Source organism: Larus michahellis, chromosome 1, assembly GCF_964199755.1.
Source record: "Larus michahellis chromosome 1, bLarMic1.1, whole genome shotgun sequence".
Taxonomy (NCBI): Eukaryota; Metazoa; Chordata; class Aves; order Charadriiformes; family Laridae; genus Larus; species Larus michahellis.
The window spans coordinates 189,029,974-189,049,879 of NC_133896.1; the positions used below are offsets into that span (position 1 = coordinate 189,029,974).

Sequence of the window (19,906 nt, forward strand, 5' to 3'; positions counted from 1 at the left end):
CTCACATTTGTCTCCAATTGTCTGCGAGTAGACAATTTAACGAACACCCGGTCAAATATGTCTTCTGTGGAGAGTGGTGCTCCCCTCTCCATGCCTCCATGTTGTGTTTTGCCACACAAGAACAAACAGCCCAGACACTTCAAAACAAGGTCATCATCATTGCAAGAGAGCATGGGAAATCAGAACGGCAAATTAGGTCACAGCTTCTAAGAACCTTTCTCCTTCATCAGCCTTGAGGCTCTTTTTCATAAATTAAGCTATAAACTCTCAGGGCAAGAGAGTATGTCTTCTTGGCAGCATGGATCGCACCTAGGATAATGAAGCCTCCTTCCTTCTTATGGCCTCTAGGCACCACCGTAATACAAATTATGAATAAAATGATTCTAGTTCATGGTCACCATGTATAGATAAATTCATTCATGGAAGCTGGGAATACAATAATTAATTACTTTTTGAAAAGGAGTTAATAATAAGTATTCCCAAACACGTAAAGCTCGGGGAGTACACTCAATTTATTGTCTGAAAATGGAAGGCCTTTGCTCATAAATAGGATGTGGGAAAGTTTTCAAAGTTAGTCTGCTCGGGTGCCTGTGGGTCACATTTCCAAAAGCATTTGGACGCCTAAAGGCGCTGGCATGAAATATTCCACTCTGTGAGTTTTTCTCTGTCTTTTGGCACCCAGAGGTACTGGGCAATTGGTGCTGTCATGCTCTGGAAGGAGGCAGCCTGGCTGAAAGGCCAGGCTGTAGGGCTGGAAGCCGAGTGGTGGTTTCTCTCTCTCCAGTCACTGACACTGTCCTGCGGTGTTAAAATAGGCCATAAACTTATCACACCCGCTCCGGCACCTCATTTCTGCCCTTTTGTAAACAAGATACAGTTTTGCTCACTTTCTGAAAGTTCTTCAGGAGCAGTGAATGATAAAAAGTGACTATGTTCATTCTGGGGCAAGACTCGAGTTCATTGTCCAAGGTCTTGCTATTTCTGCTGACCTTGCCCACAGATATGCTAAATTGTGAGTTACTGCTAACTGTGATAAGGCTTCTCTGGTGTGAACAAATATTCATTAGGAACTTAACTGAAGCAATTGCTTCAGTTTAAATAGCTTAACAGTGATCCACTGAATGCAGATTAGGCTACAGATCCTGTAGTATGGTGTGTATTGATGCTGAAGATATGGAGTTTACATTATGAAATCCCTAATCCATTCATTCTTCTCCCCTTGCTGTGCAAAGTCTTTCCATCTTGAAAAATATTGGTTATAGCACCTGAGTTTTCTTAGCACGTGTGCACTCCTCAGGATCAGCCAGGACTTCCCGCAAAGAAATTCCTACTGTTGCAGAAAACTTGTGTTGCAGGTACGCAAACTGAATGCGTGTATATAGTTAGGGAATTAGGGATTGCCATCATGGGAGTGTTTAGAAGAGTGACAGATCAGGGAAGTTTTAAACTTTTAACTAAGTCCATTCGTTAAGAACACTCTTTGTGCTTGTGGCTGAGCCCCACACGTTGTTCAACATCATCCCTGTGTGTACAGAACTGTTGGTCTTTAACGGCCATATCGTAAGTCAGCTGTGAGCACACAACACTGGGGAGATGATGCTCATAGTTGGCTGTGGTCTTTGGTGGTGCCTAGTTGTCAGGGTTGGGTAATCAGGTCTGAGAGTTCATTGATGAGAGAAGCCAGAACCGAAGTGGGCTTGTCTTCTTTTTTCTTTGATTTTTTCTTGCTTATGCCTGATGGTTTTATGCTATTTCCTGCTCTCAAAAAGAAAGAACTCATCTGCTCCGGGTGTAACTTATCTTGGTTTTGGCTTTGCCAGTCATCTTCCTGGTGTATTTGGCAGGGTGCCCTGACTATTTGCAGTCCCTTGCACTTGTCTTACCCTCTGTCTGGCAACTTCTGTTACGTGGATACCAACTACCTGCAACTACACCCGTCTTTGGTAGTCATGTTGCTCACATACTTATGCAAAATGCTTCTACCTTGCACCTTCCCATGCCTTGAGTGTAACAAAATACTTACATTCTGTTGTTAGTTACAGCATCTTTGTACATATTTGGGTTGAAGGCAAATGAATATTAATTTTATTCTGATTAATACATTTATAATTTCTCGGTGTCACAGACCTCTGTTTTGCTACACCTGCATATTTGCAATGTTGTCCACCTTTCTGACCTGTCTTTCCATGGCACAGCAGGCCTGTAGCCTTTACTCTCTTACTGTCTGAACACTGGTGGCCACACTGTGTCGTGACCTTGTAAAGCAGATGGATATTTTGTCAGCCTTTCCATGGCTATTTCTGCAGATACTGCATCTGCAATAGCCTGCTGGGGAAGAAAAAGAACTGCATTCAATGACTAATAAGGCTCTTCATAACTCTGCCTCAAGGACACAGAATCCTTTGCTCTCTCTAGGGAAAGCAATTCTGCCAAAAAATAAGGTGAAGGAGTGGGACGCATCTCTGGCAATATGATGTAGTATCATTTGTAGAAATGATGCTTGGGTTAACTGGTCGGTTTGTTTCTTCCCCTTTGAACTCATCCTGTCAGTTTGATTTGGGAAACTGCATTCCTTGGTAGGTAGAAGGTTTGAAGAATGAGAATGATATCCTCCTTGACTTTGTCCCCAGCTCTGATGCCATCTTCCCTTGTGACCCTGAAAAAACCACTGCAGACATTACTAGAATACTGAAAAAACAGCCAGGAAAAAAATATGTTTTGTATAAAACTTATCTTTTTCTTGGTATGGTTGGCATTGCTTGAGATAATTACAGGGAAAGTAATTGATTTTGAGGGAACACAGCTATCCCAGTGCTCAGGAAGATGAGTCTCTGGAGTGGCCTTGTGTCCGGTGCCCTCTGATCCTTGGCAGTCCTCCTGGGCAGGACCACACCTCAGGTGGCCTAGGTGAAAAGGTATGTGCTGTCCACACTAGCTGTTTGTTCTAACAGCAGGTGAGTTCGATCCCCAGGAATCCCTTGACCCAATCTTACTCTTAGCTGGTTCATGTCCTCAGTTTACTCATGAATGAGGAAATATGATACCTGCTTTATAGCGAACACCTAGGTAAATAAGGGAGCTGCTGTTTATATTGGTGTAATCATTCTCTGAGGTTGTGCTGGATAATGGGATGGCTGAAAAGGAGGCTGAGGGGAGACCTTATCGCTCCCTACAACTACTTGAAAGTAGGTCGTAGCGAGGTGGGGGTCAGTCTCTTCTCCCAAGTAACAGGCGATAGGACAAGAGGAAACGGCCTGAAGTTGCACCAAGAGACATTTAGATTGGATATTAGGAAAAAATTTTACACTGTAAGGGTTATCAAGCATTGGAACAGGCTGCCCAGGGAAGTGGTTGAGTCACCATCCCTGGAGGTATTTAAAAGACGGGTAGACATAATGCTTAGAGATATGGTTTAGTGATGTTTTTTGTCAGAGTTAGGTTGATGGTTGGACTAGATGATCTGAAAGGTCCCTTCCAACCTAGGAAATTCTATGATTCTATGAAATGCTAACTAAATTTTTGCTAGTGTCCTCATCCTTCCTAACTAATGATGTGTTTTGTCATCACCTGGATGAGTCAAGCAAGCATTCCTGGTCCAAGCTTTTTCAATTATCTTCTTGGACAGTGAGGGACAGTACCTTGGAATAGGAGTTTGCAAGTAACTGATGGAGTCAAAAGCAATAGGAGTACTTACAAATAAGGAGAACAAAGTGAAAAAGTTTGCCTTTGGGGAACACAGTCATGTATCATATTGAGAACTTAGACAAACCTAATCATTATAGCAAGGTGTTTTTTCTTAATTTAACAAAGTGTCATCCTATGCGGTGGTGCACCACCTCCTGGGCCCAATGACGCACTCGTGAATTCTCCCTGTGATTTGGGCCTCATCTTATAGCTCTATTGCAGTTTATTGAACTAGCCATTTAACTACTTAAATATTAAAAACATTCAATTAACTTTCCTTGAATCTATCTGGCACTAAGAAAGGAAAAATTCTAGGGTTTAAAATGTATGACTTGGCATGATTAAATGGTGAAATGAATAATGTTTTAATGAGTGATTTGTAATTATTTAATAATTAAAGAGCTCTTATGAATATTCTTGAACACCCTGTGGAAATCTAAATGGTATGCTGATTTCATCAAGCATTCAAATCTAATCAGAATTTATTTTTACAGCATCATTTTAAACATAGTCTACAAGAACACTGCCACAATAACACAAACGGAACAGAAAAGTGTCATGCTATAATAGCTCTGCTTTTTTAGTATAAGATCTTGATTTTTCCATGCAAAAGATTTTTCTGCACTAATGGACTGCAGCTGAACTCTGTTTCAAGTCCCGCAGCAGCCAGTCAGGTTTCATCAGTGGTTCAGTGACAGGTTAAAGGTGCATCAGTTTTGGTTTGTAAACGCAGATGAATGGTAGCTTCTCACGGCAGGGCGATCGGTCCCATTCACCCCTGCCTGGAAACAAAGACAAAGAGAGACCACAAAGGAAAACAAGCAGATGTGAAAAGGGAACTGTTTCACTCCTGACATGAAATCATTCAATCTCAGCTCAGTCTCTGGAAATCCAATTTTCTTTTAATTTGTGTTTCCATAGTATGTACATTGCGGCTTTGGGCAACATTTTAATAAGATGATGTTTTCTCTAGCTAATCCTGGAAATACTCATCCCAGAGGGCTAGCAGAGGTTCAAGAGAAAGGTAAACTATGTGAATCATAAATCATCCCAGGTTTTTCTTAACTCCAATATTCAGGGTCAGGCAAATTTTTATGTTAAACAGGCAGTTAACTAGTCCTCCAGCAGCTCTGAAAAGGGATAACAGAGGCCTGTGGATGAAGGTTGTCAGAGGTCCATCACTCCATTTCAAAAATGACCCCTGCAGGCAAAAATATAACTCCAGAAGCTTAACAGAAACTGCAGGTTGCTATTAAATTCTGAAAGCAGCTTGCTATACTTATATTTGCTGGGATGGAAGAAGGACTGAATGGGGGCCCTCTTCTACATGGATGTCGATACAGTTATTGCTTGTGGGGATATCAATGTCCTGTAGAGCTACATGAATAATTCATTTTTAATTCCATATTACATTAATTTCACCTCATCCTCTCTTCGTGAGTTGTCCTCAAATAAATTGTAATTTTCTTGAATATTTTTTATTCAGAATAGACTACAGCACTCATGAGTAATTCATTGCAGGTAGGTGACATTTAGAATTTGAGACATTCAGGGCGGACACGCAGGTCATTGTTGTGCCCTGTTACGTAGGTAAAACTTACAGAATCAAGTTTCTACTTCTAACATGCACTTACAAATCTGAAATTCACTTGCTTTTACTATTCTACAATGTTAATTCTAAATTCACCTTATCAGAAATAGCTCCGGTAGATTCATTGGCTGGAATACTTGTAAGAAAGAAGACATACCAAATGAATTCATTAGAAGAATCTGAAGGAAAATATTAATGCAAGCTTTTTATAACACAAGCCTAGTCTAGTGACCTGACACTCTGACAAACAGAGATTAAATAGAGAACTTATCCACGGTCCAGCTTCTCCTTTGAAATTTGTACCTCAACTTTCCTTCTTTAGATGATATAAATGGAATATGATGTTGATCAGAGTTTATCACTTCAATTTTTTTTTTTCCTAAGTCTCCCTCCTTCCCCCATTCCCACCCCACAAAACCACTGAAAGATAAAAAAAACCATAAGTTTTTGATCACTCCTTAGTTTTGCTGAGACTGAAAAAAATTTCCATGGCTACAAAGGGAGACTATTTACTTGAAAGCAAAAGCATTTTTTATAGTAGAATTTTTCTATCAATTGAGTCATAAAGTCCTTTAAGCTGATGTTTGTTTTTTCATTTCTGGGCATGGAACTCTCGCCTTTTCGTAAGCTCCCCCCCACCCAGAACTGTGTTTCCTTCTGTCCCTGAGCAAGTTTACAAAGGAATTCATTCTCGTCTGCACTGGCAATGCTAGTTAGGTGACCTTCTGCTCTTTCAAGTCCAGCAGGTTTTCTGCACAGTAGAAAGGGTTAAACATAGGAGATGTGAAACGGCTAGAACTTTGTGAGTAAGAGGTAAGCAAAGCCAAATGTGGAACAAATGATTGAGGGTTGGAAAGGTACAGGGCCGCAAAAGAAAGTCCAAGAAGGGGATATCTAACAGAAGTGGAAATGTGAAGTGAAAGGGAAATCCATGGAAAGCTTGCATTTTCAAAGGCAGGGAAATCACAGATGAAAAAAGAGAGGAACAGAGAGAGGGGTTGCTCAGAAAAAACCTTAACAGTGGGACGCAAGCAGCTATTCTGCAATTGTAAGTTGGGCCTGTAGTGTAAGAAATTACATGGGCTTTCTGTACAGCCAGCAGAGAACAGGAGCTATCTCCAGACTCATATACCCAGTGTAAGAAAGACACTGGGGGGAGTAGGATGAAGTGTCTGTCCCTGGAGGGCCCTACTGAACAGCACAGCCTAGGTCCCTCCACATTTTTGACAGCTTAATTCAGGCAAAATGAACCTTACACTGAAAAGAAGAAGTAAAAGAAGACAAGTGAGCAGAAATGGAGAGATCAGAAGAACTTGTCCAAAAGGATCCTACTTACAGTCCTTCTTTGTTGTGTCCCCAGCTAGCTTGGGCATGGAATAGACAGGGACAGTTCTCCACTTGGAGACTGTCCAAACAGACTGGGTCCTCAAGAGTTTGCCTTTGCATCTGGGAGGGAAGCATACTCTGATCCATACCTTGAAGCAAGACTATGTATTGTACTGGTCTTTAGGCTCCGGGGAAAACTCTTCTCTTCACCATCCCGCGGCATTTAAATTTCGTACACGCTTCTAGGCACGGCTTAAAAGGAATATGGTACCTCAAGGCAAACATTTATGGAAACATTGGAGTTTGGCTTCTGAAAGTTACAGCAAGTATTTTTGGTACAGAGCTTCAAGTTACAGGGCTCACCTGATACAATCTGAGCAGGTAGCAAGGTGAAGTCAGAAGGTCTTTTAGCAAGTATGTCTTGTGAGGTTGGAAAAGGGTTCACTATTCACAAGGGGTTGGATAAATCACAGAGAAAGGCCTAGTCTGGTAGGCATCATGCTGTGTGTCATGTGGGAAGCAGAGGGAGAAACCCCTCAACTATAACCCCTCAGTTTTGTGTCCTGTTACAGCCAAAGATCCCCAGGAACCTCCTTGAATTCTCTTCACTGGTGTATTATATATACCTTATTTTGCCACAGAAGGAAAATAGGTCCTATATTCAAAACCCTTGACTTAATAAAGAAGGCAGGATGACATGAGAAAGGAACAGAAGCTCCAGAAGGTCCAAGTTCCAAACGGGATTTGGTTTGTTTCTACTTGACTGTGTCTTGTGGCGAGGCAGAGTGCAATTAACCTCACCAGCAGCAATGAGCTGGAGTATCAAGTGCTTTTGGTCACCACTGATACACAAGAGGAGAAGCAGAAAGAGAGAGAAAAAGAGTCAGGTGCAAGAAAGACAACTGTGGGAAGTAGAGAAGAAATTATGGATACTTTTGTTTTGAAGAAACCAGTACCTTGGGTCCATTCTCTTTTGAGTAAGTAACAGCAACCTTTGTAACTAATTCAGCCTTTCTGACACAGATTTTGGCAGGTCTGTTTTGTGAATGAGTCTTAGTGAGACAGATCTGGAATTACACTATGTGCAGGATTAAGTCTGGCAAAGAAATCGGAATAAGAACAAGGCATTGCAATGTTTGACTGTGGAGTTCTCAGCACCAGAAAGAAACATAGAAGAAATGCAAAAGGAAAGTCTCACTCATCTTTCCAGAAGATAGAGTATTATCTCCCTATTATCTCTTCTGATTTAACTAAGCTGAGTTCAGCATTTCACAGGGACATTCAGTAAATTAAAACTACAAAATGAAGGGCAAATGCTAGTAGATATTCAGGATCTCGCTTTTTTTCCCCCCTTGCCTTCCAAAAAACAAAAAAGTTAAAATGTGTAAAGCATCAGCATATGAAGCGCACTAATTTAGGAGTCAGATGCCATTTAGGTTACAGGCCGAATTAGTTTGCCGCTGTCGTTACAGGGTCCAGTGGGTGCAGCTGTGCTTCAGCAATCCATTTCAATGCATGGTGCAATGCATCACCGTTTGTGGATTCTGCTTTGGATCTGCCCTCTGGAGAGACACCAGCAGGTTCGGCAGGTGCCCTGAAAGGTGTGCGAGTCTTTGCGCATTCCCAAGACTCGTCAGCAAGTGGTTTGGCAAGCCTGGAGCATAGTTTATTAGTCCATCTTTGCCGGGGAAGGCCTGTCTCTGCAATAGTAATAGGGAATTCAGGCTGGTGCATCACGTTGCTTTGGAGAAGGAGAACAAAACAGATCTGTCAGACCTGAATTAAGATGGATTTTTGTTGAAAGTTCTTGGAATTGATTTCTTTCCAGTTTTCTTCTTGGTAAGTAGTCAGCACAGTTGGGTTCAACTTACAAAATATCATTGATTTCTCTCCCCAAACCACAGATGATTCAGCTTGTAATTTCCTTTACAATTATAGAGCAGGTCTCCTTAGAAACTGCTTGTATCCATTCAAAGTTTCATCTTGTGGAAACCACATTTCCCCTCTCTACGGCCAGATGTGCTTGGCACGAGTCCAGACAAAAAAAAAAGAGGAGGAAGGTACGATAAATATCCTCTTCCCCCCGTTCTCTCTTTTCTGCTTCCTCAGAGGAGATTCACAGCATTACAATTTCAGCTCTTGGGAGTGCTTTGGGATCTCGGATCATCCCCAGCGGTGGGATCAGCTATAGGGCTGCTCGTGGGTCTGCAACAGAAACGGCCAGCACGTTGCATAGCCTTTCTCCTCCGAGATGGGACAGGGTGCAACACAGAGGTTGTGGTTCCTCTACCCTGATACAGTGTCATGCCACCAAAGGCTAGTCAAGCCAAGCTGATTGCACAATTGGCTCTGCCTTGGCTGGCTGTCATATGTTTCTCCTCATATAGAACTTCAACAACACACAGGGGAAGTCTCCACCTTCTCTTGGCATCCCCTGTGACCCTTAAAGCAACCCGTCCTCATGCAGGGAGTCCCTGTCATGGAAATTGCTTGGCTTCTGGGTTTGAGAGATAGGCTCAGATAAACCACAGGATCTACTTTGGACAGATAAATCATAGGACCTAATGACAGTTTGCAGAGATTTGCAAGAGGGAAGCTTGTGCTGGGGCAAGGTCCCACGCAGAGTGTCTCTAACCTCTGCTTTCCCCTCAGTAATTTTCTGAAAAGGTCAAGATAACATTAAATTCATTTTACATTTACAAAAAAATACCCCTCAGATTTTCTGCCTTAGTAACTGCAAAGTGGGTCTGTGCTGGCAACAGACGCAAAAACTGTCCCAGTTTGCCCATGTTTTCATCTTCACTGTGCCACAAGAAACCCCCAGAGTGATTTAATTTCAATCATTGCAGTGGCTGTGGATTGACACTTGCGTAAAAGATGTTGAAATCATATCTGCTGTGTGGAAAACTTGCATCCATACCAGTCAAGAGATAGAGAAGGCTTAAGGAATAAATACAAAAAAACCCTGATGCCTCTACAGGACAAAGAGTTGCAGGTATGTGTAAATGTGTCTCTATATATAACGCGCGCACACGCACACACTTGTGAAAGTGCATGTATAAATGTGTAGATACATGTTTGTGCACATTTATGCAGACTCATGCACATATATGTAACAGCTACGCAGAGGTATTAAAAATATGCAAAGAATATCAAACCCTTACTAATAAACTGAGAGGGACCGAAGAAAAAGATGTAACAGAAGAAGACATAGATCCCACTTTTATGACCTTGTGCTCTTCTTCCCTGTTATTCCTTCCTCCGTGTAAGGAGACAAATCTCTGTCCTTGAGATATTTATGTCAGGCCAGCTTTTGCATGGTTCTTTGTTCTGGAAAATGAAACCACTTCCAGTATTACACCTGAAAGCTCTTGTTGTGCAAATGCTTGTCCTCAAACACAAGTGGATGCCATCGGCTCTTCCCAATACCTTTGTGTACATCGCTTTAAGTGACTTTGTGTATCAGGCCCTTAATCTGAACAATTCATCGAGAAGCCATGTGGATGTGGAGGGCAAATTCCTGTCTCAGAAGGGGAGGCAGCATGGGACACAGCCATCACCCCAGCATTTCTGCTGGCACTGTAAAGTTGTTTTCTGGGGACAGACAGGTGTGTGCGTGGAGGTTTAATTTATGTAATTTTTTTGCGTGTACCATGATGTGGATAGGTGCCTGCTCATCCCTGCGTCAGCCACAGGGCAACACCCGACAGAGACTTTGCATAAACTGTCCCTTTGGAAGAGGATTTTCACATAATGCCAATATTGAGGTCTGCTGGTAAAACAATGCTATGGGAAAGAGCGGAGAAGCTTTTCAAGCTCTGTTAAATTTACATAGGCTCTTACCCATTTCTTAAACCCTGTTCAAACATCCTCATATAAAACAAATAGCTCCCCCTCTCCCTTAAAAAAGCACTGACGCATAGTGCACATTTGCACTGATGCACTTATTTAAAATACAAATATTTAGTAAAGGGGCCGAAATAACCTCTTCCTCTACACAAACACAGGCTACAAATACACCACTAGGCTCAGAGAAATCCTTTCCTTAAAATTACTCTTGACTCTCAATTGGGGGTGGGATTTGTTTTGATGAGGACATGCTTTTTACAGACACCACAGACTGGAATCCAGGTCTTCCCTAAGACGGGTGGTGTGGGTGGTTTTCAAGAGCTTGCTCAGCAAACACCGAGGTCTAAACCTCCAGCAGCTTTTTGGGATGCTCTCTTGGAAGTCCACTTTGGGACGTGTCCCCAAGCATGGTAGATGCCTCTTACAGACAGCACGGGAGAATGAGATCTAAAATCACATCAGGGAACTCTTTCTAGACGAGCACTTGAATTCAGAAAGCTGCTTCATCTTCCAAGTAATACACTGCAAGATGTGCTCTCTGTCTTTTGCGATGAGCAACAGTGGATGAGGATTATTGTGCGAATCCTGCAGAACAAGCGACCAGAATTTTCTACCCACTCTTCAGCCTCACCACAAAATATTTGTAAAAGACGTCCTTTCTGAGTGCTTGCCATTTGCAAAAAAAGCAGTCTCGCCACTGCAGCTAGATACATAATTCCTACAGGTGCCGATACATTTCATCACCTCTTTTTGTTTTGTTCTTGAATAATCTGTGAATTAACCGTGATCGTCCCAAATGCATTCATTATCTGTTACTACTCACTGCACACTTTTGACAAATAATCCTTGGCTTGTCAGCTCTTTGTGAACAGCCGTATTCCAAATATTCATGCAGATGCACAAGACGTGTTGTCTGCGTTTTTCTCGACTCGATAGAATTAATTCTCAGCGGTAGGGTTTCAGATTGTGAATTAAAAATTTTATTTCTATGCATATCTTACAATACTTATTGGAAAGTTACAGTCTCACTCACTCATTTGATACTGTATTTGTAGTAAATTAGTACAGAAAGTTACAAGGGTTCAGGCATCACATGTGAAAATGTGATTTTTGGATTTTCAAGATTTTCAACAGACTTCATAGCCCACAACCCCCTGATGAAAATCAGTGGGACACTGTAATTCCATTTCATTAGAACTTAAATGAAATGTTCTGCCTCTGCCTTATTAGCACAGCTGAAGTTGGCTTGTTTGAATCACAAAACATTTTCATAGGGTTTTCCTGGGTCTGTTCTTTCTGCCTTTATGAAGATGTCTGTTTGCTGTCTGGTTTTCATAGCATGGACATGTTCTGCTTCCCAAAACAGGATGCGTGATGCTACTCATTTGCACTCAAGCTCTCAGCAGCCCTCTGCGTCCACGCAGAGGTGGTTTTTGAAGGCTGGGCAGGGGTTTCACAGGGGGAATCAGAGCAGCCAGATGCATTGCAAAACAGAGATGTGGTCATCCGAAAGACACAGTGGCGCGATGGCTGAGGTTGGGCAAAACATGTAGATCAGCTCCCAGAGCTCTCTGTCACACGTTCTGTCTCCTCTTCCTCTACCTCTATGTTGCTAGGATATTTGTCAACAGAACAGAAACGATCCTGTTCCTGGGGAGAAAGAGAATTTAATATTAATACTGTCTCCCGTGGAAAAGCGAGAGAGTGAGTCAGAGCTGAATAGAGTTTGTTTTATATACGAAGTCTTTCATTCTGCAAGGTAACTCAAAGCACAGCGCTGTGAATTTAATGCTGCCAGCTTGGGTGGCTGTGTGGGCAAACACAGCAGGCTTCATGCATTAAGCAGCAACAAGCGCTGCTGTAGCCATTAGGAGCAGTTTCACTAACAAAGAAGCAGGGGAGAAATGCTCATCAGAGTCTTTCTCAGTGGGCAGTATTTGCTAAGTGCCACAAGAAGCTTTGAATACGCACTGGGCTGAAATCAGGTAGGAACACCTTGCTTTAAATGGACTCTGCTTTGTCTCTGTCTTTCCAGCCTTCTTTGGCTTCTCCTCTATTTATATTCCTCCTCAAAATGAAGCCGCTCTGCTCTCCTCAGCAGTGACTCCTATGTCCATGCTGCCCTTATTTCCAAGCAAAATAATAGAACACAATTTAAAATATCAGGATTCAATGCTACAAAGCTCAAAACAAGCAGCTTTTCCCGTTCGCTTAAGTAAGAACTCCACCTTTCCTTTCAGTGACCTTTCTGTCATCTCTCATCATAATTGTCCTATGTCCTGCCATGTCCTGATAATAAGTCCTACCAGATGCTGTCATAAGTAGCTGGTGCTGGGTGGAGGTTACCTCCTGGGGATGGAGGTTACCTGATGAATTAAGCCTGTGCAGCTCTGCGTGCTGGTGTACGGATGTCACCTCCTGGTCAAACCATCCCGGCAAATGAGAGGCCACAGTTACTTCTATTCTGCTCTGAGATGCTGTTTTCCCTGTTTGTGGCCAGTCGTGGGCAGACATAAGAGGAAGGAGGAGAGAAAGGATAGCAGAGCTGGGGAAAAATATGATGTTTTGTTGATGCTTGCAGGATCCAAGGCAGATGGTCAGTCACAGATGGATGCTTTGGGCTGGCAGGTCAGCCACAACAGCTATCGCTCTGGTTGCTGGCTCTCTTCCCCAGTTAACTGTGTGGCCTGGTCATCCCTATCTCTCTCTCTCTCTCTCTTTTTTTACAGATCTTTCCCAGTCTGGGCAGCTCTGGACAGCTCGTAACACCTCAGCCTGCTGGCTGCAGTACAGTCAGTCTCAAGATGGCTGAAAAGCTGAGTGCAAGATGGAGAGAAAAGGCAGATGATGGAAGAGGAGCTTTGAGAGAAGGGGAGACAGGAGGACTGCATATTTCTGGGTCCTTGCCAATGCAGTGGATGTGATTGGGAATGGTTCCAGTGGGGATCTCATGGAGCTACTGTGATTCTTCAGGTCCAAAAAGGCTTTTGTTACTAGAGTGGTGCAGATGCAGGCTGGACCCTGCCCTTTCTACAAGTCCTCCTTCCCTCCCCCGTCCACTTGTCTTTTTTTTTTTTTATTATTATTATTTTTAAGGATGCAAAAAGGGAGACAGACTCATCCCTTCATTATCTTATCTCATTACTTCTGGTACATCTTTTAATGAACTAATTTCTGACTCCAAGCAATCTCTACACATTCCTTGAGCTTTTCCAGCTGGAGGGTTTTATTGGTGTAATTCAATATCCCTCTCCTCCTTTTGCATCTTTTCCATTTATGCTCAGTGTTCAAGACTAACAGAATATTTATAAATCTGGTGTACACTTCCCAAGCTTGTATTCCCAACTAGTGTAAGCCAGCAAAGCCTCAGTCATTACCATGCTCGCCCATAGAAGTCAACAAATGAATTCAAGGAACCCTCAGCTTTACTAACACTAATAAATATTGGCAAAAATGCTTTACTGGTTCTTTCTTCCTGGCCCCATCCTTGGACTCTTAGTCCCCAGCAGGTGTAGAGCTGCACTGGCATGACTCTACATGTTGAGGCTTTGAGCTGCCATTTTTCTGTCTGTTGCCATCAGCCACCCATAAGTACCAATCCTTTTGGAGGTAACAAAGGGGGTCTATAACAAGCATCGCATCACAGAAATATGCTCTTAATGGTTTTAAATGGTTAAAATGTTCCAATATAACCCTCACTCCATAGTTTTCGTTGTTTTTATTCCCTGCTTCATTTAATAAAATCTCCCTGCAAGAGAACAGTGGAAGAAGAAAAAAACCCAAAAGAACAAACCCTTTCAAAGCCACGTGAAATTACTTTTGAATCAGATGCAAATTCAGTCCTATTGTTCACAAATTGCTATGTGCAGCCTTTCTCTGCCGGGTCCTGAAGCGAGGGCAGAAATGCTATCTCTACAGCACCATGAAGCTTTATGACAGCAAACCTGTGAGGGAAATACTGTACCACCGATATGAGCGCAACCTCCAGCGGCAGAGCTCATCGGGTAAGTGCCTGCTGGCGTTGTTACGCGCATCACTAACCTAAAGCAATCAGAGCCTGGAGGACAAGGCTGGGGTTGGAGGGTCTTATGAGGAGAGGTTTACGGGCTGTGCAGCCACCGCTCACACACACACAAACACACACAACGAGGCTAGGAGGATCTCAGGAAGCTTACGGCTATTGAACTGTGCCGATCCCAGCCGAGAGTATGATCACACCGACAGGTACAGACAACACGCTTCCTGCTTTTTATGTGGATTTCTTCACTGAGAAAGTGCCTGTCCCTTTCTGCAGGCAGAAGCGTTAAATGCAGACAGCCAGAGAGTAAGTGTTCCAATGGGCTATTGGTCCTATCCACCAACTTGCCCGGTACCCGTAGCCTTTAGTCAGCCATTACCATAGAATCATAGAATCATAGAAGGTGTTGGGTTGGAAGGGACCTTTAAAAGTCATCTAGTCCAACCCCCCTGCAGTAAGCAGGGACATCTTCAACTAGATCAGGTTGCTCAGAGCCTCATCAAGCCTGGCCTTGAATGTCTCCAGGGATGGGGCCTCCACCACCTCTCTGGGCAGCTTGTGCCAGTGTCTCACCACCCTCATTGTAAAGAAAGTCCTATGTCTTTTGTCTTCTTACTCTGCAGCTCCTTGAAAGCTGGGAATCCTGGGCTTTGTGGCTCTGTTAAAGTAGGGCTGCAGAGTTTTCCTGAAAGAGAGCAACACCAGCAGCACCTCTTGGAGATATGCAATGGCATTCCCAAGCATTGTGTGAGCTCAATGAATACCTGGGGATGATTAGGCCCCAGACGATTAAAGATTATTGTAGGACAAACGCAACATTGGTTGCACCATTTAGATTTCTAGGATGAAGAAAGGGAGAAATGCCGAATGCAACCAGTTTCCTTCTCCTGGCTGAGCCCATAACCCTGAGTTATCAGACAAGATTGCTGCTGCTCTCATGAGTCCCAGCAGAAGCAGTGCAGAGTCACCGTGAGAAGCCGACTGCCAACAGAAGGCTCAGCAGCTCCAGCTTTTAATTGCGAATGGTACCTTCAGACCCCATCATTCACATTGGCAAAAGCCAGTCAGTTTTACAACCTTCTGCTGCCTTGACTAGTGCTGCTGCGTCTGTGGTTAAGCTAGCTATTAGGTACTGCGGGAGGCTTCTCCTGCACAGCCTCTTCAAAGCTTTTAGGGGTATGTGGCCTTGCCACCACTGGGACAGCAGCTATGGACCGCACATGTGTATTCAACTGACAACAGATTTATTTTCATTTCCCCCACCTGTCATCCAGGTCACATTACCCAAGAAGAAGTCAGGTTTTACCTCTCTTCCTGGACTGTGCCGGTGAGAGGTCCCCTAGGACAGTCTCAGCTAGAAAGAGCATCTCAGTTGAAAGGGTTCCTCTTGGTGTGAACGAGATGGATTGTACAGACATAAAAATCCCAGGAAAAGAGACGTCAGAGAACTGCTAGCTCCTCTCTGAACACCACTTTCTGTTGGGGTCTTACTCTGTCGCTGGTGGATATATTAAACTGGTATTAACCTGTATTATTTCCCTTTGTCCTAATTTCATCTAGAAATTCATGTAGATTAAGTCCCACAAGGTGCATACGGTGTATTCCTGTCCATGTTAAAGCTTTAAAATGTATCCTAGCTTTAAAACAAAAATTAAAAAATCCAGGTTGCTTTTTCTGAACTATGTGTTGATGTAAGTGATAGGAGGAAAGGCAGATCTGTGGTAGGAACAGTCCAGAAATGGCATACAAAAGACAACATAAAACTGTTCCCATCTGGCCATGGCGATGATTTAGGCTGGGATTTTTAAAGGCACCTGGTGTAGTGATGTGTCCAAAGCCAGAACGCTTTGCCAGATTCCCAGACTTTAATGTGGGATTAAGAGCATCACTGTGTGGCCCACATCTGAAATGCTCCACTCTACTAACATGCTGGTTTTTTTGCTGACCAGATTTATTTTTGTTTTGAAGGAAAATGACTTGAACAAAGCCAGTGTTTCTGCTTTCTCTCCCATCTCCAAATCAACCGTAGCTGTAGAAGTACTACTTTGGTCCATTCACTCCCATTTTAGAGTCTTCAATGTGCATCAGTATGTCTACTTAAGCTTGGCAGATAAATAGACATGCTAACTGGCTGTTCTACTCCTCCATTCCCTGGGGAACTTTTATTCTTTTAACAACAGCTTAAAAAAATGGGTTTCTACCTGAAACGAGCAAGGAACAATTAAGACTCTTCATCCTACTTCTCCAGCCTTAGACAGGGCACCAGTGATCTTACGTTATGCTTGGACCCCTTGAACAGCACATCAGCCTTCCTAATTCTCTTGAAAGGTGACAAGGATGGGGGTGAAGTGAAGGAACCCTACTCTTTGGTGAGGCTTCAAACCTTTTTTCAGGTTTAGTATGTGCCTTCAATGGACCATCTCCCAGAATCATAGAATCATAGAACCAGAAGAAGAGATAAAACAGAGGATGGGGTCCAGATGTTCCTGGCAGAAGCATCTTGGGCTTAGGTAGCACAGAGCCAGCACTCATGATGCCTTTTTGTGCTGCTGTTGTTGAACTATGAGAGGGACTTACCTAAGGGTTGCACTAGCTACCACTTTTCCTGGAAACTGAAGTGGCCCTACTACAGTTAGTCAACAAAGTTCCATCTAGTTTGTTTCTCAGAGGAAAATTATGCGTTCAACTAAGAAAAGGATCATTTCTTCCAAGGAAAACCTTTGACTTGGGAAGTGTAATCTTTAGTTTAGAAGACAGAATAGGGTGTGATATGCTATTATGATACAGACCCTGTTTGGGGCTTGACGTGACAAAGCTTGTGGATGTAGTTTTCTCTCAAAAATGTATAAATTTGAGTCAAAAACAAGACCCAGCTTTTTGAGAATTGAAAAATAATAAATTTCCAAAAGAATAAATAAATTCTTACGAGTGTAATTAATATTGTAGTTGCTAAAAACACCTCCCTCCCCCAAACTAAGATAGCTGTGCACATGTACAGGAGTATATTCAGACAATGTTCTAACAACCTAGTAAAAATATTTACTTACATCGACTTTGATTCAATTAGAGGTTTATTCTAAGTAACCAACAGAAAGGAACTCCCTTTCCTTATTAGACCCTTAATAAAATAAGTTCAGTTATATTCTACCTACTTGAATAACTCACAGGGGGAAATTGTGTGAAGAACCAAACACCCTGTTGTGCCTGGTGAGGGGTGCAGCCTGCTCAGCACCTTGCAGGATGAATCCTTCTGAGCCCTCCGCTCTCTGGGGGCTCACTCTGCAACTCCCCAGCCCTTGAAGGGATCACAGACACATGAAGGGATAATGAACTCTCTGTCTATACAATTATAATGGATTACTAAAAGTATCAGAGTTGCTGTAAATAAATCATTATATCAGGCTCATTTAGCCTGATTCCTAGCCTCAGATGGCTTGTAATACGGTCCCGGCTCTGAAAGTCAGCCATTCCTTTGCAATTAGATTTATCACTAATCAAAAATGGAAGCTATCCTGCCAGCTCTGAATTGCACTTGGAAATGTCGAGTTGGGCTCAAGCCTCAAAGCTGTATTTATTCATTTATTCAAATTTAAAAAACACCCATCTGCAAAGATTTAGATGGCCTAACTATTAATTAAAACTTACAATGACCGTCTAGTGAGGTGCAGCACCCACATTAACCCAGCCATCTAGTAAATCACAGCAGCAGAAGAGCTCCTTTCACCTCCCGTCTCCTGGCAACACATCTTCCACCTTCCTCAAAAACACCATCCAGTAAATGGTTTGCAGCATTCGCATCTCTGCAAGCTGCAATTTTCCCTTTTCACAAAGCCCAATGGATTAACCAGTCTTGCAGGGACTGTGCGGACAGACCTATGCTGACTGTACTTGGGGCAGAGCTCTCGCTGAGCCAGGGTTGGTGGCACGCTGGCAGGACTTGGTTTGGCGCTCTCTGCCCATCCTCATGCACAAGGCGAGTTTGCACTCCAGGGCCACAGGGGACTTGCTCCTGGCCCAACACTGTCTTAAAAGGCATCTCTCTTGTCTCCCTCACCATCCCACTTGCCACACCAGACTGCATGGTTGCATCTGAGATTGCGTGATGGTAGATTTAGATTACATATTATGAAGAAATTTTTCACTATGTGGGTGGTGAGACACTGGAACAGGTTGCTCAGAGAAGCTGTGGATGCCCCATCCCTGGAAGTGTTCAGGACCAGGTTGGATGGGGCTTTGAGCAACCTGGTCTAGTGGGAGATGTCCCTGCCCATGGCAGGGGGGTTGGAACTAGATGATGTTTAAGGTCCCTTCTAACCCAAACCATTCTATGATTCTATGATCTGATGCCCGGTTCCCCACTGAGCTGCGCTTGCTGCTGACTCTCTCCATTTCCTCTCCCTTTTGGGTCCCAAATCACTGCACGGAGAGAAAAAGGATTTTGTGTCCTGGAGGGTCTCAGGTCACTTCTAATTCAGGGCCAAATGGTTATGCAAAGGTGAGTATGATCCCTCCCCACTACTGCCAAGGACAACCACAAAATCCCAGCTAAGTAAATTAATCTTCTGCAAATATATATTGGGCCAGGACACCAAACAACATGCTGTGTGGATGGATGTAAATAAAATCCCTTTACCATTGCAATCTAGCCATCTCTCAGCAGCCTTGGAAACCAAATCACAGTACTCAGATTCTGACATTAGTGACAGAGCATAAAAGTTTATATATTGAAACACAGGATAGGTTTACACCAAGTTTCACACAAGGAAGTCAAAAGGTAATAACGTATTTACCTGGAGCTGCAATTGGAACCAGCCGTGTGTGTGAGCAGACATCTGAATATGACCGGATTATATTTTGTAGTTTAATCCCTTTACTATCTTGTAAATAGATTTAGGTGTCAAAATACTCTTTGAAATTACCCTTCAGTGAAATTCCGTTCAATAAGCAGCATTCTGCAAGTCTCTATATGTAGTCTCCAAGGCCGCTTTGAAGACATGAAAGTATTTTTCTACCACTGCGTGACCTAATGAAATACTAATATCAGATATACTTCACACGTAATCCTTGGTCCCTGAGGGGATGATGAAGGAGCGGAAGAAATTTTTTGTCTAGGGACAGGAAATTTGTGGGAATAAGAAGTATCACGTGGAGCAGAAGTCCGTTCTGCACAAGGCAGCAACCCAACCCCAGCCTCCATCCAGGCATCCTCCAAGGCTTGTTCTTCAGAAAAGTACAGTCTTAGCTATTAGATAGGGACTGGTAAGGGGATAACAGTCAAAGAATGTGTCTCTTCTTTTTCCTAGATTAAATTCTCTTGCCCAAAATATAACGTGTTGCACAGAATGGTCTAATTTCAACATTGTCTCTTGCTGACTATAATAGATAAAAGTGAATATAAACCAGAAACATTAATAGTATCTCAAGTTGAAGTTTTGTCA

The 19,906-nt window shown here is 43.0% G+C and overlaps 1 protein-coding gene across 1 annotated transcript; it reads right to left on the minus strand.

Annotated features, from left to right (window-relative positions):
- Positions 1–4,383: 4,383 nt before the first annotated feature.
- On the minus strand, positions 4,384–7,772 carry LOC141737625 (snaclec bitiscetin subunit beta-like). Its single transcript, XM_074572571.1, is given in 6 exon segments — positions 4,384–4,468; positions 4,752–4,892; positions 5,901–6,026; positions 6,612–6,639; positions 7,558–7,711; positions 7,713–7,772. Coding segments are annotated over 6 exon segments (594 nt in total).
- Positions 7,773–19,906: the final 12,134 nt, after the last annotated feature.